The sequence below is a fragment of the Acanthopagrus latus genome, chromosome 1 (genome assembly GCF_904848185.1).
Source record: "Acanthopagrus latus isolate v.2019 chromosome 1, fAcaLat1.1, whole genome shotgun sequence".
Taxonomy (NCBI): domain Eukaryota; kingdom Metazoa; phylum Chordata; class Actinopteri; order Spariformes; family Sparidae; genus Acanthopagrus; species Acanthopagrus latus.
In genome coordinates this window covers 6126415-6153503 of record NC_051039.1, presented here as the reverse complement: position 1 = coordinate 6153503, position 27089 = coordinate 6126415, and the positions used below count along the sequence as shown (strand labels likewise).

Below are 27089 nucleotides of genomic sequence, written 5' to 3'. Positions count from 1 at the left end.
CACCGCCGGGAGATGTTAAAAGCTTTTCAGTGTTTTTTTCTCTTCAGGAATGTGTTGCTGTGCTGCTGATACAGCTGCATGTGGGAGCAGCCTCTGATATCTCTGATGTTTCTCTAAACAGATCTGATTGCATCTTTGTCATGGACTAAAGGTGTGAGGAGGAAGAAGAGAGTGAGGAGGAGCAGGAGGAGGTGGAGGAGGAGGAGGAGGGAGCTCTGTGTGAGGTTTGCTTTCCTCGAAGGTGAGAAAGTCTATTAACAGCTGTTGGTGGATTATCAGGTTCAAGCAGCCACTCCCCGGAGGACTGAATGCACATATGTTACGTAAGGACCGCACTGGGACCGGTGCTGAACGTCGTCATGACTCCAGCTGACTCATACGATGTGGCATAAGATGGGGGGGCCATGATTTACATTTGTTGGCAGAGATTTGTATCAGCGCAGAGCAGAGGGAGTGAGGTGGACCCTGATGTTTTTGGTTGAGGATTTCCTGCCTTTTTGGATTCTGACTTTGGCGTGTTGCTTTCCCTCAGTCACGTCTGCGAGCGGATTTTAATGAGGACCACAGGAAACCAGCGCAGTGAGCCTTGCAGTCGAGGGATTCTCACACCTCTCCGCGGCCTCTCTTGCTGTAGCTTTTTCCCCACCGGGAGAGCGTCATGGATCCGTCCCAGGACCGGCTGTCGGACTGGAGCTCAGTCCAGCCCAGCTTCTCCCCACTGCTGCAGCACGACGGCTCTCAGGAGAGACTCAACCACACCTACGGCCTCCACAGCTCCATAATGATGCCCACCGCTTTCAGCTCACCCACGGCCTCCCTCCATCAACCTCTGCCCTCTCTGCTGCCCTCCTCTCTCATCTCCTCGCCTTTATTCTCCACCGTCTCGACCTCGTCGCTTCAACAAGCATCTACTCTCGACTCCCAGCCGTCCTCCTCCTCCTTTCCCTTGACCCTGTCCACCTTCTCGCCCAGTGACCTGGCGGACCTGGAGAGCATGCTGCTCTGGACTCTGCACGAGCCCAGCACGATCGCTCTGACCATCATGTACTGTCTGTCTTTCATTTTGGGATTTGTTGGGAATCTAATGTCCCTGCGTGTCCTGACGAGCAGGCGCAGCCGCCGGCTAGCTGGCGTCAGCGCCACGCGCAGCCTCCTGGTGAACCTGGCGGTGTGTGACCTGGCTGTGGTGTGTGTGTGCATGCCCATCACCCTGGGGAACGAGATCTACCAGGCCTGGGTGTACGGTGACCTCCTGTGCCGAGCCGTGCCCTTCACACAGGCCATGTCGGTCTCAGCCAGTGTGCTAACGCTGACGGTGATCAGCGTGAATCGCTACTACAGCGTTCGCTCGCCACTGCGAGCTCGCTCCATGTTTACCCGCCGTCGGATCTTGGCGACGGTCGCCGTGGTGTGGACGGTGTCTTCGATCATGTGCGCTCCCATCGCAGTGATGAACCGGCGACGGGAGATCAGCTTTGGGACGTTTGCCATCTTGGTCTGTCAGGAAGCGTGGCCACAGCATCGCCTTAAACAGGGGTAGGTACTCTGAGAGGCAGCCTGGGTTCTGTGACGTAATCTTTGTCAGTCGTCTGCTCTCCAGCTCATTATCAAACCTTTTGTTGTGAGGGTACTAACACAATCTGAGAGCGAGTCCTTGATTGGTTGGGCCATGGTTACTTTTCACAGCCATCCAACTCCGGTAGGTTTTGTGGTGTCGCCTCAGCAACTGAAGTAGAGGGAGATTTTTTTTTTTTAAATTCCAAACAAAAAAACATTGTCCGGCATAATCCAATTTCTGGGAAGCCCTGAGATCCAGAACTGATTTGAAAAGACGTTATTCACACACCTTTTAAAGCCAAGATCTTCACTGCAGCAGCTCCGCACAGCTCAAGCACAAGCTCGGCTGCAGGTCAAGTCTTTTCAAATCAGTTTGGGATCTCGGTTCTACTTATCTTTTAATGTCCAACTGAGCTGGTGCGATAGGAGAAGGCTATCAATGGAGAGAGAGCTCTCTGAAACTCTGAAGCAAAGTTAATTCCAACTTTTCCCAGACATGTTCGGAATAGATTTTGTAAAGATGAAAAGAGACTTTCGATTGTGTTTCGCAGTGGTTAGATGTAGGCTGTCTTTCTGTGACACTGGAGGTGAAACACAACATGCTTGTGCTTGTTCTTAAAGTCTGAATTGTTCTGTCAGGGGGCTTGATTCTGATTCTTATGCAGGGACACACGTAGCATTCAAACCTGAGAGGTTTTTAAACTCTGAAACACGGGTGTCGATGCAGACCTTTGTTCCTTTATCTTTATTTAGATCTGCCTTGTTTATTTTTGCGCACTCATGAGTCATCACATGGCTCAGAGAGACTTTCATCTTGTGCACTACTTTTATCTTTTCGGTTGATGTCCGATCATTGCTTCATTATCTGTTCAATCCCTTTTCAACTATTTGCCGAAAAGTGTTCATAAATAACGCTGATTATCCAGAGATACCCTCAAATCTAATTTTCTTGGCAGCTCTTAAACATTGCTGCTGGTTGAAATATTGTCATATTGATCTTTGTATCATGCTGATGAAACGGGAGCAAATTAAAAAGTATTCAAAGGAGTCCAGTGTGTCCTTGATCACTACATATTGGCTTCAATTCATACTTTTAAAAGAAGCACGTCTTAAAAACATCCCCAGCTCACAGTAAAGAGAGTCTGGAGCGTCTCCAGCAGCATGAAAATGCTCCTTTTAATGATTCACCACATTCACATGACATATTTCAGTTTATAGCAACACATATTGGTTCAGAGGGGAATTAAATCAGTGTGTCATGTTTTAATTCTTCCACAGATACAATGTGCTGCTCTTTGTGATGCTCTACTGCCTGCCAGTGACCTTTAACCTCACCATAGGCTTCCTCACCGGCAGGCGGCTTTGGGGAGGGAGGAAATCCACGTTCGCTGACCTCGATCCTCGCAGCCAAGCGCTGCACGTCTCGCGCCTCAAGATGCGCCAGAAGATCGCCAAGATGGTGGTGTGCCTGGTGCTGCTGTTCGCAGTGTCCTGGCTGCCGCTCTACTTGGCTGACCTTTGGATCGACTGCGACGAAAGGCCACCATCTTGGCTCCTGCAGACGCGGCCATTCGCCCAGTGGCTGGGTCTGACGAACTCCAGCCTTAACCCTATCTGTTACTGCTTCATAGGGGACCTGTACCGCTCAGCCAAGGTGATACGGACGCGTTACTACCAGAAAGTTGCGGCTCTCTTCGGCACCTCCTCATTCTCCAGCTCGGCTGCAGTGGCGTCTCCGGTTTCGGTGATTGCAGACACCAAAGTGACTTCTGCCGACCGCAACCACATTGCTGCCGCTGCCGTGGCGGCGTCTGCGTCCATTGTTACAATCCCAAGGCTGTTGAGCCTGGCTAGAGGCCAGGGAAAGGGGCAGAAGGTCGCAGACAGTTCGGATAGCCGAGCTGGATCCGACCACAGTATCTCAGACTGGTGTCGGTCCAGTCCCAGCGTGTGTGATGGCTCCTTGTTCCCCTGCAAGTTCAACACACTCCAGAACTCCATACAAAGAGCAGACCTGCTTCCCACGAGAAGACACTCTGTGAATGAGAACGCTGGACCACTATCGTTAAGAATGGAGCCTGTGGAAATAGACATGCTTCCTTTGAGGAGGCATTCGGGGGACAGAGTATACGGTCTGTCAGAAGATAAGAGAGACATTATTACCATGGGCATGGATGCTCTCTGTTATACAGGACAGCACAGGAGCAAAACATCACAAACCTTTTCTCTGGTAGTGGACGAGGAGGAAGAAACAACCGATTTGACCAGCCTTTGAAGCCTGCAGATAATCTGTCGTATCACCAGGGAAGAATTCTTTCTTCTTCTTCTGTCACGCACAGCTCCTGATTCACAGTTTGCAGTTGACAGTGTGTGTTAAGCCCTTGCCAAAGCCATTGTTTGTCTTGGGGCTAAAATGACCTGGTCCGCACTCTCCTTCTGTCTGTGTGTCGTATTCTCTTGTGCCATCGAAAGCATGGGACCAGGACCGATGTTTGCAGCAACGAGATCACGTTGCTGACAGCAGGCGCAGGGAGCAGTGATGGAGCCAACCCTGCAGGGAAAGAGTTGAGTGGTTATTTAGCCTCGGGCTAGAAAACGTGATATCAATAAAAAGGATGGATTGCAGCAGTGCAATCATCACACGGAAGTGGGATCATCAAGTGATTTAGCTGCTAGTCACGGTTGTTTTCTAACATCTGCTTAAGACACTGACCCTGCAGAACTGTGCGATAACTTCTTTTGTTCAGCGTCGTCTCTTTCTGTCTCGTTGCTTTGCTGATTGTTCTGGTTGCATTTGCTGCTCACACGAAATTGCCAAACCCTTTACATGATGCAGTGGATCACACGCGGATACAGCATGTATAGGAGTTTCAATCAGACAATCAATGCCTGCAGCCCGGGAAGGGCACATGAGTAACAGCAGTCATTTATGCATTCAGTCATACAGTTGATCTGAAGGGAACACGAGATTCACCGTATACGACGCAGAACATGATGGAGGGAGGAAGGAGGACAGTGAAGGGTTTTGTTATTTGCACATAATAACTGTGATTTTGCTTTTAGGTAAGAAGTAACTTTTCAGGTTCATCAGATTAAAGTGTCAGTTCACCCAAATAACACCTTAAAAATCAACACATTTATTTTCACATCCCTTAAAGGTCCATTTTTACACATTAAAGTGTGTGTACGGGTCTTGAGGAGTTCTACTGCATGAATAAGAAAAAGCCTTTAGTGGCTCCAGAGGAAGCTGAAGTGTTTGGGTTTTTTTTTTTTTTTTGGGTTTGTTTTGTTTTTATTTCTGGTTCTGCTATATCGATTTTGAGTCTTTGTACAAATTGAGTCCAACAGGGTTTTAGAAGTGCACTGCTAGACAAGTGGGCGGCTTTTTAAAAAAAAAAAACCCAACAAAAAACAGGTGTCTACCTTACCCACAATGCAACTGAGTCACTGAGTACACACGACATCTATCTTTCTGAGGTTTCTTCTTCATTTTTTTATTCCCCCTGTTAAAAACTTTTTTTTTTCTCTGTATGGCAAGATTTTCCTCACTTGAATTGAGGGTCAGAGGAAGTTGTTCACTGTAAAGATTGTAAAGCTCACTGGCACTGAGGCAAAGTGATTGTGATTTTATTTGATTGACCTTGCTGGAGTCAACTTGTCAGATGACGTACAGCTTCCTCCGGAGTCACAAAAGGCTTTAGACCAGCTTTTTTTCCTCCACATTGTGTAGTAACACTCTTCAACACACCGACATTGGTGGAGTTACTTCGCAGTGGTTTAAAGGTGCACTATGTCGTCTTGGGGAAGAGATTTTAATCAAGATGTGAAAAACTATGGCCTTCTGTTTCACTTTGTTTATATCTGCAAGACCTTTCTAGCTTCAGACACTGCTCCAGGACCTTTCCCCCTCTGAGGACGGCTTGTTTATGTTTTGTTACGGAAATAACCTTCATCAAATACATATTTAAGCATTTGTATTGCCATATTGCTATTGTGAATGTAACATTTCTTATTTTTATATTTTCAAAAACTACATAGTGCACTTTTAATCTGCCCTGGTGTTGAGATAATCTATGATTTTTTCTGGTTCTACCCTGTGTAATTCTGGTCAATGTAGTTTTTTTTTTTTGTTGTGGTGCTCACAGGATTTAAAAAAATACTTTGAAACTGCCGACCATTTTGCCCCATCCAATCTGTTTGAATGAAATGTTGGTTCTGCCAGTGTCGTTTTGTCAACGGTGCAGTGGTGTTTGCAGGAAAGCGACATTTTGAGCGCTTATCGAAGAAATATGCCACCTAAGGCTGCCTTGTGGGTTTGTCATGTTTGTAGTGTTGCTCACCGAAACCTTGAAGCCTAACGAATGCAGTGAATGAGTTTCATTCAACACGAGACATGCGCAAAGAAATGTTTTATTCCTGTGCTGCATTTGCATTCCTTGCAATCCAGCCCATTGCTTGTTAACTTGCTAGGAGTCCTCCTCTGCCCACACTGCTGTGTATTAAAGTGCATACCTGCCACCTGTACATCAGTGGAATCGTGTGGAACCATCTGTAGAAATTCAAGTGCAGGTGCCCTTGTATGAGACAGAAACAAAATGGGGACCTGTTTTTAAAAGAAATGCTCTACAGGTACAAAATTCCTCGTGGTACCTTTCAGGGTTGTTTTGTCCACAAGATTAATGCACGATCTTATCTCAACTTGTCGACATTGTTCTGGCTCTGACGAGGAGAGGAAGACGATGTTCCAGTTCTTCATCCAACAGGCCAAACAACTGTCAGAACAGACCCATAACTGCAATGAATGAGACAAAATGAAACTGCAAGTCCAGATGCCTCTAAAGGTCAGAGACGATGTTCGTTATTTGTGGTGAGCTGACTCTTAGGAAAAAAAAAAAAAAAATGCTGATATCACATGAACTGCACTGCGAGTAGCTACAGAACAATACAACAGCATCAGGTTTGATGTTTGATAACGGGAGAGTTTGGGCCCCCGACCACAAACACTGCCTGTTAAACCAGCACATAGCTTTAAAGGTGAGAGAGAGAAAAACAACAACACACACACAGACACGCAAATGCACGCACATGGACACAAACATCTACATCTACCCTCCGGCTGCTGTGTCCGAGGCAAAGGTGGTGAACCGCTGTGACATCAAGCTGCTAATCACACTTGTCCTTGCAGCGAAAGTAAGGTGGTGCAACACTCAAGGCATCAAACTGTGTTGAGACTGTCCTATTTATGTCATTGGATGAGGTTGCTTTGTACCTAAGAAACTCTCAATGCCATTATGCTGTGACCGTGTCTTTCATCTCTCCTCCTCTCTTCACTTTCATCTACCTCTCTCGCTGTCTCAGTTTTTGCACCATGCTAATGGAAGGCATGTGTACTCAACAATGCACATTTTGGTGTTTCATTAAAAAAAAAAAAAAAAAAAAAAAAGAAGCAAAAAGCAAAAAGCAAAAAAAAAAAAAGCAAAAAGAGTTTGTCTGTGGTCAGCTGTAACTGTGACGGAGACGCAAAAAACGATTTGCGCACATGTTCAAAGAGCCTAAAACGCCAGCTGTTCTTGAAAACACTTCAGCTTGAGGATTTTAAAAAGTTGTCTTTAGTCTAATAGGGACGTAATAAATAGCGGGAGGCCTGGAATAGGAAAAGATAAAAGGTCTGCACAGTTCTTGGATTCCTTTGTCCCGTCGTCTCCCGTTCCCTCGGGCTTGATTAAATCTTAATGGAATCTGAATTTAGTTATGAGTAGCTCTCATTCTTTTATCAAATGAGTTTCAAAGAAGTTGAAGAGGGAGCGACTGAAAGACTGGCTCATCAGACTTGTGAAACGGACAAGGCTCCACCGCAAATTTTAATTAGTGATCGTGGAACAAGTTGAGCAGGCTTATTTTACTTGTTCACGATATTAAAAATGTTAGCCTGCAGATTCAGACACTGAAACCACTTGGGTGAAGAGCTGGGTTATGCAGCTGTAACTACTCTATTATAGGTTCAGTGTGTAAGGTTTAGTGTCGTCTAACAGATCGAGTGTTACTCACTTGGCCACCTTCTAAGTGGGGGCTGCTAGAAAACTGCTGGCAGTGAAACATGGAAGACACTGTCACGATGAATCCCGCTGTATTTCTTGCAAGACTGCTCCACCACTGATTCGTTCTCTTTCCTTGACGGACTGTTAACTCTCTGTTAATGTCAGTTTTGCGTCTTTCGGTTGTGATGGTGAATAATGAGCTTCCTCAGTCAACACATTGTCCTCACGCCAGTGACCAGAGACACTGTAGCTGCGAGTGTGGAAGAGGTCGCTGTGTTTACTGGGGGAACTACACCCTCATCATCAAGCTCAACCATCAGCTCGACTGCTTGCTGTTAGTTTTACAAACCAACCACAAGAAAAACACAGACATGATCCATTAACACCAGACAACCACTGAGCATACGGTTAGTAAGTAGCATGCTAGCAAGGACTACCAGGGCACAAAGGGCAGTGAGTGGACAGGCCCATAAAAATCTCTCCCATTTATTCAGTTTCGTAGACATGAAGACGGCGCCTGTAAGTTGAACTCCACTGCTTTTCTTGCCTTCTCCCATCAAAAAACGGGTTGAATGTGGGGAGTTCGAGGAACACAAAACCTCTGAGACTTTCATCAAAAGACAACAATGGACGCGAGCCGATCAGAGGCAGAGCACGGCCCCTCTCCCTCTGTAAATATCAAAGGCTCAGTCTAAAGGTGTTTCATATCCTTGAGTCCCAACAAACGTGTCTAGATGCATTTCTTCTTTCTGCAAAAAGCCTTCTGCACATCTGATTTTTTTCCATTTTATGTTGGAACCTCTGTCTGTCGTAACACTGCCCGCCACAGTGGCTTGCAGTCTTCGTATTCCCTGTTTTTTACTTGCTCCTTGCTTGTTTTCTTGGCACATTACTGCAACACGCTGATAAATGGAATAGTGTGAAGTCGTTGGCAGTGAAGTCTATTGTTGGCCCATGTCCTGAAAAAAAAAAAAAAAAGAAAAAAATGGGGACCAGCTCAAATATCACTCCATTCCAAATCGAACTTCACTACATTGTAACTTTATTTCTTCTGAAGTCTTACACTTCACGAGTCGGTATCTGAGTAACGTCAGCATAACATGGACTGTGATATAAGTCTGGGATTGATTCATGTTGATAATAATACAATTTTTATAAAGTTGCGTAATTTCAAACTTTGTGAATTTAACAGTGAATGATTCTTTACTTATTTTCCCCGCTTTGTTGTGTGTCACGGCCAAAACATGCCATGTGAATCTAAAGAGTGCTCAAAAGCAGCTGTGGTCAGGGCAAGAAAATGTCACTATCAACATCCAGACAGGTGACGAAGTAAAGACATGACCTGGATAAATGAGTGGAGGAACTTACGTAAACGTCGTCTGGACACGAACACAAATGATGAGCTGGACCAGTTAAACTTTTAGGATCAGGACGGCAGAGGGAAAAGATCTAAGTCTCTTACAAAGGGGATTTATAATTAGGGCACAGATGGCAGAAGCTTCAGTCACCAAGGAAAAAAAAAAAAAGTCATACCATCAGCTGAGTCATTTTTCACCATAATATCGAGTGTGTGGGTGTGTACGTGTGAGTCCTCCACGCCAAATAAACTCCAGAATGGTACCTAAAAGAGTTTTCTGGTTGGACGCCCCGTATCGACAGGATGACAATTATCTTTGGTTTTAAAAGTTTACGAATGGCAGCGATAGAAATAAATAATGCCACTTTACGGCTGCTCAGCCAGTCGGTCACGGATCTCATTATTCCATTAGTTTTACACCCAGTTACTGGTAATGAGTTTTCTACCATCCGCTCCACCGCCTAATATGAAAGTCAGGTCATAGACGTGCGTATGAGTTAGTTAGACACTTAGCTCTAGACGGCACTGACACATTTTCCTTCATCCGTCGCGTCGTTTATCGCACTCAGAGCGCAGTTCTGCCCGTTCCTCTCTCTTCTCGAGTGTCATGTCATTTTTTTCCCCCTACAGAATATATTGAGTTGTAATATAAGACGCAACGTCTGACTGATTGAATTTCACAATGTCGGATTCCAATTTCATGTAATCTGTAATTTGTGGGGACCTGAGAGCGCTGCAGACAACCCTGTTTGTGAAAGTGATTCTCGGAGCATTCATGAGGATGGAATGAGCGCACACACACGCACTTACGCACACACACACACACACACACAAATGTGCACACGTGCACACACAATATCGCCCACAATTTCAGATATCCCCAGGACTCATGATGAGGCATTTCAAGCGATGATTGCTTTCATTTCTTCCGACATCTGGCCATTTTGAGTCCCTCAGATCTTTTCACTGCGTCCTCTCTTCACTCTGTGTTTCTCTTTGTACTCGCTGTCTCTCCTCCTCCTCCTCCTCCTCCTCCTCCTCCTCCTCTCTCCACCTCGATGCCTCGCCTTCTTTTCTTGTTCCTTTCCGTTTCGGTCATCTCCTTTCTGCCTTGCGTCATCGCCGTACTAGTGTCACAAGAAACTCGCTCTAACAATAGCCTGTTTTTTCTTCCTCTTCCTCTTCCTTCATTAACATCTTCATATTTCCTTTTTTTTTTTTTTTTTTTTTTTTTTTTTGGCAACAAGACAAGGGCCATTTAACACCAGAGAGCATCGCCGGAGGGATGCAACGCACACTCGAGGCAGAGAAACACTGAAGCAGAAATGTTGAATAATAATGTACATGATGAGGAGGCCTCTGTTGCAAGGTCCTAAAACACTTATATTCCATTGGCAAGGTTGATTACAGGAGGTGAATTTATGAACTGAAACGATACTCTGTTGTTGGCATGATGTCAAATTGCTTTTACTTATAAAATGCAGCAGTGTCAGCAGACTGTGAAATGATGTGTCTCACTACAAGGTTCACAGTTTTTTAATGTTGCCTCAGGAGAAGACGGCCTCGGCCTCCTGTGCAGATACGATAACCTGCTGTACCAAGCCTGGACCTGCCGCGCCAACCTGCCGTAAAAGAAACTCTAAAATACACTATAAATCATTAACATAAATGCTGATTCGGTGATAAAAGTGCACGAGTTTTGTTTTTGCAGGAGTTTTATAAACTGCAGACTTTCCACAGTTTACCAGAGAGAGTTGTTCTTGAGTCGTTTCTTTTTTTTTTTTTTTAACCGGCAGGAAAAACACAGTTGCTGCTAATGACGATAACGATGGCCCCGTTCTGTTCAAGTGTAACCCGTAAACCATGAAAGCGTGACAGTGAGTCACCATAAATAACAGGAGACTGGGAGAAAACTGGAGCGACTGAACGGAATTCAACCATCATAAATGTGATTATTTGCACCTGTGCTTTTCCTGCTGTCACAAATGTGTGAAATTGCCCGTTGGACAGTCTCCACTGTACTATCACATGTGGCTGTGACTGACCTGTTGTTGCCCACTGATGTGACACACCTGGGAGGATACAGAGCAGGTGACAGGTGGCACGTGTCCACGGGGTAGTTTTTGGACACAAGGGGGACTGACTGCACCTGATTGGACAAATGCCAATCGTAAGGCCGTCGGCTGCAGGATTACAAACTGGACCAACCGGGCGTTTCATTTCTCTTAAACAGCTGTCGCTTATATTACGAAAATAGTCCAATGTAGTGTGTCCCTGTTAGTGAACACGTGCACCTGCAGTGCTGGTCGAAGAGTTGCACCATCACAGTGTCTGACTGCAGGACGTTCAGGTGGACTTTTATGCCTTTTAATGAAGGGAGGGAAGTAGGACAAGCATGCTGACTCAAACCAGAGACATTGTGATTCACTGTCGGTGGTTTATAAAAACACTACTTTAGTCAATCTGCCACTGCTGATTGTTCTAATCATTATCCAATCCGCCATTTTTTCCCCCCCCTGCTAAATCCTTTGCTGTATTCCCTTCATCCCAAGCTGGCATCTTCAAAAAGCTCTTACAGTTCGAGGAGCAGCCCTGAATCTGATGCTGGTGTGGCAATTAATTTTCTGTCAGTCAACAAATTAAATACTTATTTGATGATCATTTCGGCGTCACTTACAAATCAGGCATCAAATATTCAACCATCCTTGTTTTTGCCTGCAGCAGCAGAAGAAGTGACTGTTGTCTGTAAACATTTCAGGGCTGAGCTTTGTTATTCACGTCTCCGCAGTAATGTGAACTCGGTTGCCCTGGGCAACAACACACGGCCTTCTGTCAGTCATTTGTTTTGCTCTGTTGTCCCTGTTGGTCTTGGTTGCTTTTACCTCAAGTCTTATAAGGCAAACGTTGCCTTGATATTGATGCACTCCACTGGATAAAGAAAAAAAAAAAAAGAATATGCAGTGCTGAAAGTGAGTGTAACTGTCGAGGCACCGGATTTAAAGAGCACTTCATCAAACCTTGAGAGGCTTTGCAGGTGGATAAAGCTGAGGAAGCCTCAGGAAGTGTGAGCACGGCAAAGGCTGGTAGAGATGTTTTTTTTTTTTTTTAAAAGAAGAATCCTGCTCTGTCTTTCCTCAATCACATCATCTTCAATAAGCAGATCTAATAGACCCCCACTAGAGATCTGACCAGACGAGCAGGAGGTCATTGTCCTACCAAATGTGATTTAGACAAATAACCAGACGACATCATTCTGCTAAATTTAGGATGCTAACCTAAGTCTGGCTCAGTCGAAATCTTTAATTTCTTTCTTCGACCAGTTTACTTTGCCTAATTGTTGATCTGAGCCAAATCCCCTTTTGTGTCCCTGTTGCTGTTTGTGCAGAACGAGCGAAGCCAAATAAATCTGAAATGTGTTCAACCATATTGATGTAATTTTTTCATTACTCAAAAATGGGTGATAATTACTGGGACAATTAGGAGTGTACGCATAAACAATTGAAATATGGAAAGCGTTCTGTCAGCGTTGGCTGGATGTCAGCTGGGCTCTGTTGCAGCTTGTCATAATGGCTTCAGTCACTTGGCAGCTTCACATGTAATCTGTCATCCTTAAAAAAAAAAAAAATTGATTGTTGTCCTCAAAGCAAGAGCACACTCGGGATGATTTTTTTTTTCTTCCACTTATTTATGAAAATATCCGTGTTAGCAGTTTGGTGACCCATCTATCGTCAGCGTCACTCGGTGTTTCATTCCAATTTAGTCAAATGATCCTCAACAGTCACAAGCTTGTAGGCGACTGATTGACAAGTTCATCAATTAGCCACATGTGGTGAGTCTTTCGCTCAAAGCAGCTGGCAACACAGCTGTAGTAAGCAAAAGCTGAGCCAAAAACACCCTTGTTAGTTTCCCTCGGTGCCTGTAAACTAACATATTGCATATGCATATTCTAACCAGTCTTGGAGCCGCCGTGAGAGCTGTGGTGGAACTGAACTGAATTCACCTGACAGACCTGGATGGCGAGTCAGCTGAACTTTTGACCTGCCATCGAGTTAGTGCTCGGCACCACAAGGTCAGCAGTCTCCGATACTAATCCAGTCGTCGATACTAATCCAGTGACAAGCCAGCTAAGTGCATCCCTCGTTTGTGCAGATGAAAGACAAGACAAGTGAGGATGTATCTATCACCAAACAGCACTGAAAGATTAGAGCAATCTGCACTGTGAGGTGGTATTTTTAAACCTTAGCTCTATAGTTACATATTTTGGAGTGTATGTGTTTAATATCTACCCGACGTTTTGGAATAGGTGGAGTAGATCGCCTTAGCTGGCAGCCACGACTTGGCTGCAACGTAATCTTTTTTGAGCAGCTCCTACTGTCAAAGTTACGCCCACTGCAAGAGCTTGTCTCGCCTCCAGCAGGCTAAAGATGTTTCTTCCAAGTGTCAGTAGATATCAATAAATAGAGCTTTTTTTTTTTTTTAAAGAAAAAAAAGTACAAATGTCCGTTTTTTCAAGGATGAGTCCTCTAGACGAACTCTCAACTCCTCTTTCCAGCTCTGACTCACTGTTCCTTTGTTGTCTTCCTGCAGCAACTCATCTCTTGCAAGATTTCAAACTCCTCTGGTTAGCAGAAGAAAGGATCTTATCAAGGATTCAACTGAGAGGTTTAACTCTCTAAGGAACAACCTCAGTCTGTCGGTTGCCAAAAAAATGGTTTCAATGGTTGTAATTGAATAAACACCAAAAACATAAGAAAGAAGTTTCCCCTTAAAGCACATTGGTGAGCTGAATGCAAAAACCAGCAGGCTAGCATGCTTTCAACAGCAGGGCTGACATATGTTTGGCAGGTATAATTTTCATGATGTTATGTTTTCTTATTTTAGCCAGCACACACAATCAAGCTAACACGAACCTCAGCCGGCATGTTGTCATTAAAAAATGAAACGCAGCCACTGTCTCTTCTGTTGTTCTGTAGCTGGGACAGAATACAGGCACTGATGTTGATTTATACAACCAACAACAGAGCAATTTACATGTCTAGCTCTGAGCGACGACGTTGCGAAACACTGCTATCTTACCACTGGACACGCTGAACTCCACCTCGGGGATGAACGCCCCCCTCTCGGATATCTTGTATCACGATGCAGAGGAGGCCTGTCTATGAAAATGACTCCTTTCGTTATGTAACAACAGGAGCTGAATCTGAACAGCCTGTAGGAGCGCCGTGTTACCAGTGGGTGGGCTGCAGAGACCATGCAGGAATCACTTGGTTTCCTCATTCCGAGAGTTGGCAGGCTCAGGGAGGACCAGCTTATATATGTAGACACCAGAGAAAACATGTTTTTCATAATATGGGACCTTTAATGGAAAACTGTCCAGTAGTTTCATTAAAAGTCAATGGGTCACCCAAGTCATTAGGGCTCATGAATCAGATGTCTTGGCATCGAGCCACTTGCTGTCGAGATTCTTCTGTCCGGGCCAAAGTGATGGATCTGCAAACTAACATTACGATCCCCAGAGTCATGGTGATTGCATGGCAGAAACCCCATCAGACCTCCATTAGCATGTTGAATAAAATCCCTCCTTCCATTGTTTTTCCAAACCCAATCTGTGTTTGTGGCTTGTGTGTTTTACTTTGAATCCCAGATGAACCAGGGCTGCAGGACAAACCATTACAGAGCCACTAACAGATGTCCTGGATTAATGTGTCCTCAACTAAATGAAGTTTATTGTCCCGTCCAAACACATTTATGGGTTAGTCTGGCTTTAGGGCTCAGAGGGAAGCCTAGTTTTATTCTTAGTGAGGACACACACGCTGCTTTATGCTGGGCTTTGCATTTTCTGCAAATGTGTCGTAACTGAGACATTAACTAGAGACTCGGTATCACTCACATCTTTACTCTCTTCTTCCACCTGACAAATAAAATCAATTGTCTCTCATCTCGTCTTACAGCAACTCAATATATCTCATAGTGTTATGCCTTTAAAATAGATAGTGCTATTATACAGTGAAAAAAAATCAATCTTAGACATATCTGTACATGTGACAGATGAATACAGTGAGTATAGTTTTGACATTATTCTTCCCTTTATCTTTATCTTGTTTTCATTTCTACATATCATTTCATCTCTTCCACTTCTCGAGCTGCAGTAAGAAGTGAATTTCCTCAGTGAGAGATACAAAAAAAAAAAAAAGAAAAAAAAAAGTTATATATTTACTGCCTTAAAATCTCAAGGCTGAACAGGAGTAAAGGCTCAGTCATAATCTAGTCTTCTTAAAAAATATGTAACAAGGAAAACAAGATAACAAGCCGGTGTTTATTTGTCATCAAAGGTTTGTGTAATGAAATTAAAGTTTGCGAACTCCTTCCTGCCACATAAACATGGAGCTTATATCCAGCTATTTTTATGCAGATGTACAGAAACAGGCAGAAACCCAGGTTCTTTTTAATTAATAGTGAAGGCAATATGGCTTCTCAGTCTCAGATTAAAAGTTAAACCTCAGGTAAACACCATCCATTAACTCTGACTGCATTCAAGCACCAAGCATCAACTCCTCGTCCTGATAGAGTCCTGCGGTCCTGTTGGTTCTGTTGGTTCTGACCATGGCCCGCCCCACTTTAATGTTACACTTTGATGCAGGATGTAGTGGTGGAGACAGGTCTCTGTACAGAAAGGCACAACAGTCTCTGATCTCCTTGTCCTTGGCCAGCCAAGGAGTGCCATTTAACCATTCCTGCAACCAGACATTAGCCAGGTGCAGACTTAAATCCAAGCTGAATTAGCGTAGCTCTTAGTCCAGCTCTCTTCGCTCTCCTCCCCGGGGCAGTCGGGCTGTCCGTAAGCTCCGACCGCCCTGAGCACCAAGCATCAATGACGTAACGACACCCGTCCTCATCCCGCTGTACGCCTGCGTTCTGCTGGCTCAGAACACGATTGCAGGTGTTGTGGTGGACGTAGGCACATCTGTCTCTGATTTCCTGTTCCTCATATTTTCCATTTAATTTTCTTGCAACCATACAGCCGGGAGCAGCCTTAAATCCAAGTTCGATTAGCAAAGCTCTTTTCCCAGCTGTCCCCGGAGCGGTCTGGCTGGTCAAATTGGATGGTAAATAAAAATGCCGCGGGCAGTCACCATCTCGAATTCTGCTGCTCCTGCCGCTGCATCTGTACGCGCCTCCATCTTACTTAATGGTTTGGATGGTGGAGGAACATATAATGATGTCCTGCACTGAAGTAACAGGGAGGTGGTTATGGTGGATTTGAGTCCCGTCTGTGGTTATGTTTTGGTTCGAGAGGAAAAAAATTGGTCAGTTGTCCAAAGTCAATATGTTCTACCAAGATGACGATATTTCCCTACAATTACTAAGGAAGTAAAATATGTTTTTAGTGAGCATTTCCCTGATCACCAAGAACACTTTTCTTATTATGTTAATTAGAAAACCTGTAATCCCAGGCAGACTGACACTTCTTTCTAAATGTATTTGCTTTTGCAAATTAAGAGTAAGTTAATATAGTTTGCAGGAGACAGTGTTCTTCTTCAAACATTTCCTCTGTTTCCTTTTCACTTCCACCAAACAGACAAATTCAGCTGGAGCTCCATCAGGTCAAAGTTCAGCCGCTTAATCACACGCTTTGCTTACAGATGTGACAACAATATTGTGTGGCGTCTCCCGATTGGGAACGGAGCCATTGATTCTGGCTGTCTTGTTCAGCGAGGCATCACTCTGCCCGGTGTCACCGTTGTCAGACCTATGAAATACGTTTCTGTGTGGGTGAGAAGCACTGGGAAATTTCATTAGCCCCTAGATAAATCTGACTGAAGTCGAAGAATGGCTTGAGACTCCCAAGCGACCGAGGCACCGACTGACTGACATCGCTGTGCGTATGTCTCGCACCCCAGGAGCCAAGAGGAAAACACTTGAAATGAGAGGTCTGTTTTGTTTTTCTCTTTCTTTGCAGCTGATTGAAGACCGCTGCAGTGAAAAACTGTGAGCGATAAACATTACTTTGGAGTTGCTGAAATCTAAAACTAAGAGCTGTTTCAAGGCAACATTTGCGATAACTTTCGACCACCAAGATGTTTTTGATAATGACTGTGTGGGTGGACAGGTTTGCACCGTAATTACCATCAGCTGTGATCGCTTATCTTCCGCACGTTGTAAGGCCTTAAATCTCTTCGTCCGAAGCTCATCTGTGCATTAGACCTTCAGCAGAGCCAGCGGTCAACCTTTTAGTTTGCTGTTTGATGATTCTCCCTAATTTATAGTCCGGACAAATACACACTGAGTGAATCACGGCGAGCGCAAAAAGATTATATAAAGCGTACTGAACAAGCTTGTTTCAAACGACAGAATGCTTGTACTGGGAAAAAAGCGGGCAGGAAAGCAAACCATGACAATGCATATATCAGAACAAAAAGACAAATGCACACACACACACACACACAAACACACACACACATCCGATCAGAAATGAACCTTAACATGTGCTTCTAGCAGTGCACAGGGAGTGATTTTCTGGGAGCGGCAGATAAGGTTTTTCTTATTTTCGCAGATGCAACAACCGAAATGGAAGCTGTGCTTGTGTCAGTGTGTGTGTTTGTGTGTGTATCTGCATATATTTGTGCTTGTATCTGAGGATCAGGGGGCTGTCTATGAATCTAAATTTTTCCTTTTTTACACATGTCTCGCTGCACTCTCCTCGCTGATGGACTCACTGTAGCCTGAAGTGAAGTGCAGAGCTCCCCAGATGGCGGCCGGCTCTGTCGGCACACTGTTGTGTGTCGCCATCATCACCGATTTCCAATACTCAATATACAAATCGAGTGAAGCGGAAAGCACAACATTTGTCTGACTTGGCGCCAAAAGCAAGAGTCACCTGGTGAGATTGGCATTGTCATAGAGCCGCAGACAATCCCCAGAATACAGTAATGAGGATGAATGGGCTCCAGAAATAGCTGTCTCCTGTTTTTCTGCTAAAAAGGTGAGTTAGGAAAACTTCTCTGCGGCAGAAATTCAGTAACATCGGCTTTAATGGAAAAACAGCCCAAAATGTGAATCAAGGACTGTAATGGTGGTTGAAATGAGCATATTCGTGACGTGCAGATGTGTTTGAAATGGTTTTAAAGTTAGAACATGTCATGTGTGTATCGTGTTTCATTAGGTCACCTGTCCCTGTAACTTCCAGGAGAAAGTTAAAGACTGAGGAAGGAAGTGAGTGAATGAGAAGAAACATGAGCTGAATAAAACAAAGGAAGGAAGGCTGTTTAATATGTTGTTTACCACCAGCATCACCAGTTCCCCCCCCCAACAGTGACGCCTCAGGGTCCTAGAGTCCACCCGCACATCACTGCAGCTGTGTGTCGAGTTCAACCACAGGACGTCTGCAAAAACACACTTTTCAGGGGGTGTTAAGTTAAATACACCGGTAGAATATCTCACATACCTCATTCAGCATTCAGCAGCTAAAGATTCAGGTATTTCACTCAACAGAGCCAAAATAGAGTTACTATTTGACCTGCATTCATCATAATCTGGACTCCAAATCAATAATCATGTTTCTGCTGGATGTGAGTGTGTGTTTGTCTTTGTTCAATGTCCTGTACAATGAACTCATCACCGACTCACACAATGTGACATCGTGGGTGCTTCTGCTTCTTTCTTGACTTATAAAAGATAAAACATTTGCCTGCCTGTTGACATCTCAACTTGCGCTCTGGTTCATCTATTGTTCTTTGTACAATGGACTATAAACCACGAAGCTCAAGCCAGAAAAGCTCATGTGAGGTGTGTTGCACTGCTGCCAGGCGAACAGGGACTCTAAATTGCCGGTGGAAGCGGCTGTGAGGGTGAATGTGTTTGTCCACTTGAGATGCAGCAGTGACATGTCTCGCCCTATCGCCCAGTGGATTCTGGAATTAGCTCAAGCCCCCTGTGAGTCTGAACAGGAGAAGCAGTTTTAAAGATGGATGAGTGGATGTTGAAGGAAGGAACCGGGGGTTTGGCTGGCCCCGAAGTTTTCATTCAGATCGGCTCCATGCTGTCAAGAAAATGGCTGGATTTCTGTCACAGGTTTCTTATGTATGGATCCTCTTCACTTGCCAAGCATCACAACAAAAGTGTTCGCCAACGAGTCGGCAACAATAGACGGAAGGTAAATCACCCGTGACCTTGCCCGGACAAAGGAGACCGACATTATCGTGAAAACGCAGTTACAGGATGCAAAGAATAAATGTCTCCTCCTCAAGAAAAATCTGCAGAGGGTTACAGGGTTACAGAGAATGGTATTCATTCATAAGCCTTGTATTTCACTCCTCCTCTTACAGAAAGGCCAAAGTGCATTTCTGGCCACAGTTTATTTACACCTCTCATATGTGCTGCCAAGAAGCCACTCTGTGAAAATACTCCACTACAAGTAAAAGTCCTGCGTTCAAATGTATGAAAGTAACATCAGCAAATTACATGTAGAAGTTCTTCCAATCCAAGAGGGGTTTTAAAGAGTTTAACTAGCTTAAGCAGGTGGATAATGTTCTCAAACGAGCTCTTTATCCTTGAAAAGGAACAATTAACTAAAGCTGTCAAGACAAATACAGTCAGAATTTTTCCCTCTGATATAAAGTCTGATATAAAGATACAAAGAAAAAAAGTTACTTAAGATCTAGACTGGTGTGCAAACTACTTGGACGAGCATTGTCCTGTTTCATTGCAGGTAATCAAAGCACAGAAGATTAAGTTCATTGCAGCATAGCGTGATGAAGAGCTCTCATCTGAAGTGTGGCTCTGGTTGCATTCGTGCAGATGCAATGAATACTGTGTAATAAAATGATGATAACGGCTCAGATTGATTTGATAGCCTTAGACCTTTGTAAATAAATGAGTAGCCTTGGACACAGCATGAATACCTGAAAACCTGTACTTGAAAACTGACCTCCCTACATACATTCACTGCGCTTGACAGTTTACGCTTTTAAACTCTACGTGTCTTAGTCCGACTCTGCAGCCACTTCAGGAGTTCATCAACGTAGCTCTGCTTCAGGGGGAATATTATTGGTGGCGCACCGGTGGAGGAGATGTGTTGCAATTCTTGACAAAAATATTACTTTAAAACTTTTGAATTCACTGAGAGTTCACACACACACACACACACGCGGCTCGCTTACGTTAGCCTATGGCTAAAATACACTAGAGTCACAAGGCTGTTTGAGAAGTAACAAAAATAAAACACCAATGGTCCTGCAACCAAACTCGCTCGATGCACCATTAAATAACAATTTAAGTCAGTATTTGGCCCATAATAGCCAAAAGTGCTGCTGTTTGATTATCTGTGAATGAGTCTAATCAGCTATCTTTCTCCAGAGTTACCTTCCCACCGTTAAGTGCAGCACTTGAGTGAATGTTACTTGCTGCTGCGTTTTGTAGTCTCTGCTGGAAGAGGGTGAATCGGAGAGCCTAAAAGCAGCATTACGAGGAAATTGGCAGCAGCCTCTTATTGCCCCCCACTGATTTCTCTGGACTGTGGCTGTGGCCAGCTTTTTAAACGGTAACGAGATCCTTTGAAAGCTATCCTCGAATGGTCCTGGCCTGGATTTTCAGTGCCACCAGCCCCCTGGCTCGACTGCAGCAGTGACCCCTGCAGACAGCCATCCATCCAAACAACACGCTGCTGTTGAGAAAACCGATGACAGCTGCCTGTTTATGTCTCTCCCCTCTAGTCGGCCACTCCTTCTCCCTGAGGCGGCCTTTAGTAGACCAAAAATAACACTATTAAAAATCACACCAGTCTGTGCAGGTGTGGGTGTGTTGCTGTGGGTGACGAGGGGGTTCGCGTTTGAAGGCTTGTCAGAGGCAGTGCATAACAATTTGATCCATGTCAGGATGGCAGCCATAATTCGCCCCTTCATGGTGACGCCTGTGAGGACAACAAAAGTGGCGATGAAACGCTGTGTTCAACACACAAACAATGCAATATAAATGAAATCTGTTTAGGGTCAATAAACATGACATCTGTCCTGCAAAAGTTGAGGCAAAGAGCCGCACTGTTGTGCTGCAGCGGGTTTTGTCGACCGTGTTTTTAAAGAAGCAACGCCGCTTGTCGGAACGCATCCTTAACGTCCTGTGTCTCGTTGTTGCTCCACATCCACTCTGGCCACGCACAAGCCTGGAAAGGAGAGCTCGCTCGCTCGCGGTGCAGCCGGCTCAGCCAACAGATGTCTGTCGCAGGTTGTTCGGGTGGCTTGTGTGTCAGCACTTTCCTCTTGTGTAGCTTCAGCCATTATGTATTCAAGGGAGAACACCACCACCCGCGGTCGACTCACACTGTATCTTCGTCCGAGATCAGTGTTCCTGACCAGATGCTGGATCAGTGTATTCCTCTTCATCGTCCTCTCTGCACCTCACTCTTTCATTGTTGGATATTCCGTCTCATCCCTTATTACAATTGACTTTGTTTTTATTACTTTCATTACACAAATCTTGTTATCATCTTATTATGAGCTCTCACCAAAACGTCCCAATTACTTTTCCATTTATTCTGCTGTCATTAAGCGTGTAAGGTATTGGTGTGTGCATATCCAAGGTGTAAACATCCTCGGTGTGAGAGATATTGGACCATATCTCAACGTTAAACGGGCCTCAGCACAATAAACAAAGCCTTAATACCTTAATACAGACAGATCACTCGCCACAGACTGAAGTTGGCATTATTGCACTTTTTGTCCGAGTTCTCCATGGTGATTTTTCCTCCAGCCAAAAGCTTCTTGTTCACTTTTGATGCGCGTTATCAAAAGGAGATTTAAAGATATGAAGAGTGCAAACCCCTGCCGCCTGCGCTCGGTGTGAATAGCTGCACTGCACATCGAAGCAGACACAGGTGCTGAATCACAAACACACATCAAACAAGAAAAGACCCTCTCCGCCCTCTGGACACTTTATGTTTCTGCTGGGGAAAGAGCTGTGCAGATTCTGATGCTGAAGCAGGACCAAAACTTACGAGAGGGATGAATAAGTCATCGTTCTGTCGCAAATAATACATTTAAATGGTAGGCAGTAAAATTTTGCTGCTGCAGCCCTGGATGTTATGGTGGCTTATGTTACTTAAAGAAGAATCCGGCATACTAATAACTACAAATGATCAGACCTTTGTAATTTGTATTTCATTGGTTTGACAAACGGTTGTTTGTCAAGAATTATGGCATGTAACTCCTTATAATGTTGTTTTTACATTTCTGATTTTGTCTGAGTTGGACACCCAAGATACGTGTGTGCTGTACTCAAGTTGCTGTTTGTCAGACTGGTTGTTTTCCCCCCAGTTCTTGGTCTTAATGCTGAGCTAATCTCTAATGTGGCCATTGTAGTGGAGTATCAATCTTCTCATCTAACTCTTGGAAAGAAAGAAGATAAGCACTTACCGCTTAAACGAAGCCTCGTATGAAGTGTTGACATTTGGACGATTGAACCATGACAGCAGTCTTTACCTCACCTGTAAGTGTTTGTCAGTAAATCACATCTGGTAAACATATAAGAGACTGAAAAACAAGCGCGTCACATCTTCTTATGAATGAACGGATACTTTATCTTCTTTTTGCTAGCTTTCTCACGAGGAGCTTTTGAGCTATAATCAGTTATCAATAATCTGAGCTACCTCTCAGATAATAAACCAAGGCAAGAAAACAAAGACCAGCGTGAGAGAAGGAGAAGGCAACAAGCTTTAGATTCAAACCACAGAAGCACATCCTGAGTGACCGGGTGGCGCCAACCTAGAGACAAAACAATAGAATTATGGTATTCAGTGTAAAAATATAAAGCGTTTTTACATTTTTATTGAACAACACTGTAATTTCACACTCCAGCGGACATGTGCATTAATCACTCCATGTGTTTGCTGTCAGCATTCCTGTATTAGAATATTTAGCAGCCTCTGAAGGAAACACACGGCGGTACGTGTCAGTGTGAGAAGGGAGGGCAGTAGAACAGTAAGTAAGAAGCAGAACCAATCTGGTGGTAAAATTAACCGATTTCGACAACGACCATCTTGAACAGGAAGGAGGTCAGTTCGGAAGGAATTGGCATGCATTCAAACCAATCTCCTAAAGCTCTTTACAGTTGGCAACGTGCCCGTAGCGCTCCCATCGCTTGATGATTTATTTAGAAATAAAAGCTGGGGTGAAATGTTGGTCCACTGAATTCATTAGCTGCATAAAAGGGCCCCAAACCACCGTTTTATTAGCCATATCATAGTGAGGAATTATTACATTTAAAACACAAGTCAGTAAATACATTTTATTGTTTATTGTTGATGAACTATAACAAGAAGCAGGAGAAGAAGAAGAAGAAGAAGAAGAAGAAGACAAGTGGTTTATACACCACTGTCTGTTTTTATTGGCTGGTCTAATGTCCAGTCAAAGGTGAAAAGCATGAAAGTTGGTGGTGTTTGTGGAAGACCATGGAGATGATGAAGACGATAAAGATCACTGTGTTCTGGCTGCCTGCTGTTATGGCTTTTCTTTCTGCTTCCGTCTGAATTAAGCGGAGCCCTCTGCGACAACATTTTACCAGGCGAGACACGGCTGTCCTCCCAGGCTCGAGCCTGTTGCGACCACTTACTGTCACATGAAGCTACGTTCTCCGTGTCCGTAGGCTCGATCTAGCGGGCAAGTTCATAAATTCTATAAATTTACCGTGTAACACTGTTATCATCGTACAGCTTCTCTCCACAGCTGTACCCGGGAAATCAGATTTGTGTTATGACCAGGTGAAGGCCTGGCTGTGTGTGGTACATTGTATACAGGTAGGAGACTGTAAAGGAGTGAAACATTTATTTGGTAAAAAAAAAAAAAAAAAAAAAAATAGCTACTGTCAAGTTGTTACGCTACAATCTGGATGCTGGTGAATCGTAAGCCTCTTTCCAAATCTACTTACTAATTCTAACCAGGTTTTGTGTACTTACTGCCTCCGCAATGGAAAAGTGATTACATTTATTCACTCCTGCATCGATCGACTCTGCTCATCCCACATATGATGCTCAAGGGGAACGGAGAAAGGCCACTGAGTTCCTCGACTTCCTTAAAGTTGTTTTCATCTCAGCTGTCACTTCACAGGCATCAGACACATGTGGACGAAAACACCTGCAGCCAATCACAGGGTTAGCACGTCAGCGAGCAGCCGACCTCAGATCCTCGGGCAGAGCCGAAGCGTAAGTCAAGTTCAACACTGCGATCAGATGGCGAGGCAGCTTCGACGAAGCGATTCATTAAATCTAAGTAAAAGACTTTTCTGGTGTGTCCCTGGCGGCGTCTTTCCAGCTGTAGCTCGACTGATTGTTCAGCAGCACAGAGCACAACATTAATTCCCTAAAGCCCAGTACCACATTATTATAGAGGAGACTCAATCATAGCTCTTTGTTTAACCTGACGGTCCTGGATTTGTCCGGCCTTCTCCACTCAAGCCATAAAACACACAATTTAGGGAGAAGTGTGTCACAAACGACCCGTGCAACCCGTCTCTTACGGAGGCTCACTGTTATAATGAATGATAAAGGCGTGCAGGTCTCCTTGGGGCCTCGGGTGGCAATGGGAGGTAGCGACGACCAGATGGTAGCGCTGACCCTCTTTAATAGTGACTGTCTCCGTTGAGTGAGGTTAATTTGACTCGTCCACGTCTCTCAGCCCAGGTGATCCTCCGGGCTGCCTGCGCCCTCACAGATCTCTGCTACACAAACTCCCAGTGTAGCGTTTAACACTCTGGACTCTGAACAGCTGGTGGGCTCTGGATGTGGGTCTACATTTTCTCGCTCTGATCAAAATTCTAATCCTGTTTCCAGCAAGGTTCACACCCAGAGAAATCATGTGATGTCCCGTTGCTTTACCTTCCAGGATAGAGTTCGGATGGAAATGCGACTGAATGTTTCATCGGTTCATGGTGGTTGTTTAATGGGGCTCACGACCAAAAAAATGTGACTTTGTCCACGTAATGATTTGTGTTTAACTTGCAGGAGTGTTTGTTGACCCTAAACAGCCAGATAACTTTAAATTCATCGCAAGCAAGCAGGCGAACATCCCCACCAAGTGTGCACCTGTGTGTGTGTGTGTGTGTGTGTGTGTGTGTGTGTGTGTGTGACGCAGGTAAATCACCAAACTCAGCACTCAGCAGAGACTTCTTCATCCCTTCTCCTCTCTGCAGCATTACTGTGGAACATAAACAGCAGACAGTGGAGTCATCTCCAAGGATCGATTCCATTTCTTAATTCCAAGAGCTTAAAATGAATCCCTCACTCCTCCAGTCTGACTCCCGCTGCTTATTAAAGCAGAAGGTCTGGTACAGAAACCCAACTTTCTCCTCTAGAGCTTTGTGTCTTATAGGCAACTACTTAATTTTGAACAGGGTGAAGGATTTTTTGACAGTTGTTCACATGTTGTGAGACCTTGCATTTAATATGAAGCTCCATATTTATCTATTGATGCTGTTTTTCACTGCTTGTGTCTGTTACTACAGTGTAGTCTTCAGGGCTTTTAGTGTCCAATTTATATGAATCTTCCTCTTTATGTGAACAATTTGCTATTCAGACAGCATCTATGCTAGATATATACTATCATAAAGGCAATTTAAAACCGGTATTTATCTCTTTATATCCTATGGCGAATGCAATTGCTTTCAGACTTACAGTAACTCCCTATTAAAGATGGCTTCTCATTATAACTCAATATTTGCCCTAATGAAGGCCGAGTGTTTGCAAAAAGTGGTGAGGCAACCGAAAGAGAACATTTACCTCAGAAATAAAGAGATACAACTACATACATACGGTCATTTTATCCAGTGTTTATGTAAAGATACTGATGAAAGCAGCTTGGTCTGTGTTGTGCTCGCTTGGTTAATTAAAATGCTTCATCAAATTATCACAAAAAGACACACAGAGAACCAGCACAGGAGCACAGGTTGGTTTACATCGGGTTTAATATTAAAGCTGTTTTGCTGCTGTCCTGTCGGGAACAGGGTCCATACACACAGCGCGCACAGTGTTTGGAATATGGCAATGATGTCAATAGGTTAACACAGCCTCGCCGACTGCTCGGAGCTCATGGAGCAATAGGTCATCCATGAAATATCTTCCATTAAACTCTCCAGCGCCAGCGCCAGGGCACAAATGAGGCCGACGTTAATAGTGGTGGAGGGATCAATGTTCTCTGACAGGAGACAGAGAGAGAACAGTCGCGAGCAAAAAGTTATCTGACTGTCCCGTGTTCATCGGTTTTAAATGTTTTTCACTTTCACCATGTATTTCTCAAGGAAACTGACATTTTGTCAGTCGGTGCTGGTGTGTCCATAACACTGCTTATCCCCTCTGAGTACCTCTTGTTATGAGTAATATCACTGACTGAAGACGAATCCGCAGTTAATCTGAGCACAGATGGCAGTTTATTGCAACATAAGGACATAAAACTAATTTCTACATTATTATCATCCTATCATAGTTGATAATAATGTCATTGTCATTGTTGGAAATGACTTTTGGTTGTGGGTTTACTTAACAAGCTGAAAGAGAAGATAATTAACTCCTTTCTACCTCCTGAAATGGATTTCCTTTCAGTTTAACCAGCCACACAGTACATTGTTTCAGCAGCTTCACATCATTCTCTGTGAGCCGAGAAAGCATCCAGTAACACAGAAGAACTAAACTTAACACGCACACACACATATAGGAAGAAGTATTAGTGGAGGAGGGCATACTAATAACCTTTAACTTAAGGGAAAGTAGCAGAGCCACACTGCAAAAATACTTCACCATGAGCGTTGGTGGAGTCCGGCTGTCTGAGGGGCAGAGGAGAAAAATAAAAAGGGCACTCCAGAGGGCACTTCATCATGTTTTCTCAACTGGAAAGGCACCAGAGACGGCACTTGATCACGTTTTCTCGCACAAGGGTTCACTCCAGAGGGCACTTTATCATTTTTTAATCTACTATCAGGACATCCAAGAGGACAAGAAGAGGGCACAATTGGAGCCCTTTTTTTATAGAATGAAGTGAGAATGATTGTCGAAGTGTTGATCCAACATAAAGTTATTATCCAACAGAGCATTTTAATGTCCTTCAGCTTGTCGTTTTGGTTTTATGATCCACAGATGTTTTGGTTCATTCTCAATGAGC

The 27089-nt window shown here is 44.2% G+C and overlaps 1 protein-coding gene and 1 long non-coding RNA gene across 3 annotated transcripts; one reads left to right on the top strand and one right to left on the bottom strand.

The window, feature by feature from the left end:
• Positions 1-214: 214 nt before the first annotated feature.
• On the top strand, positions 215-7268 carry LOC119017154 (neuropeptide Y receptor type 2-like). Of its 2 annotated transcripts, none has more exons than XM_037093634.1 (2): positions 215-1536; positions 2914-7268. In XM_037093634.1, exons 1-2 carry the CDS (start codon positions 659-661, stop codon positions 3830-3832), a joined length of 1797 nt encoding a protein of 598 aa, XP_036949529.1. In that variant the 5' UTR covers positions 215-658; the 3' UTR covers positions 3833-7268. The 2 variants fall into 2 exon arrangements, with proteins under 2 accessions (XP_036949529.1, XP_036949521.1); XM_037093626.1 differs by having other exon boundaries at positions 2836-7268.
• A 3202-nt stretch (positions 7269-10470) lies between these two features.
• LOC119017541 lies at positions 10471-11083 on the bottom strand. Its single transcript, XR_005074466.1, has 2 exons — positions 10998-11083; positions 10471-10574 (listed from the first exon to the last, which is right to left on the bottom strand). It is a non-coding gene; the product is annotated as an uncharacterized LOC119017541 (long non-coding RNA).
• Between the last annotated feature and the right edge of the window lie 16006 nt (positions 11084-27089).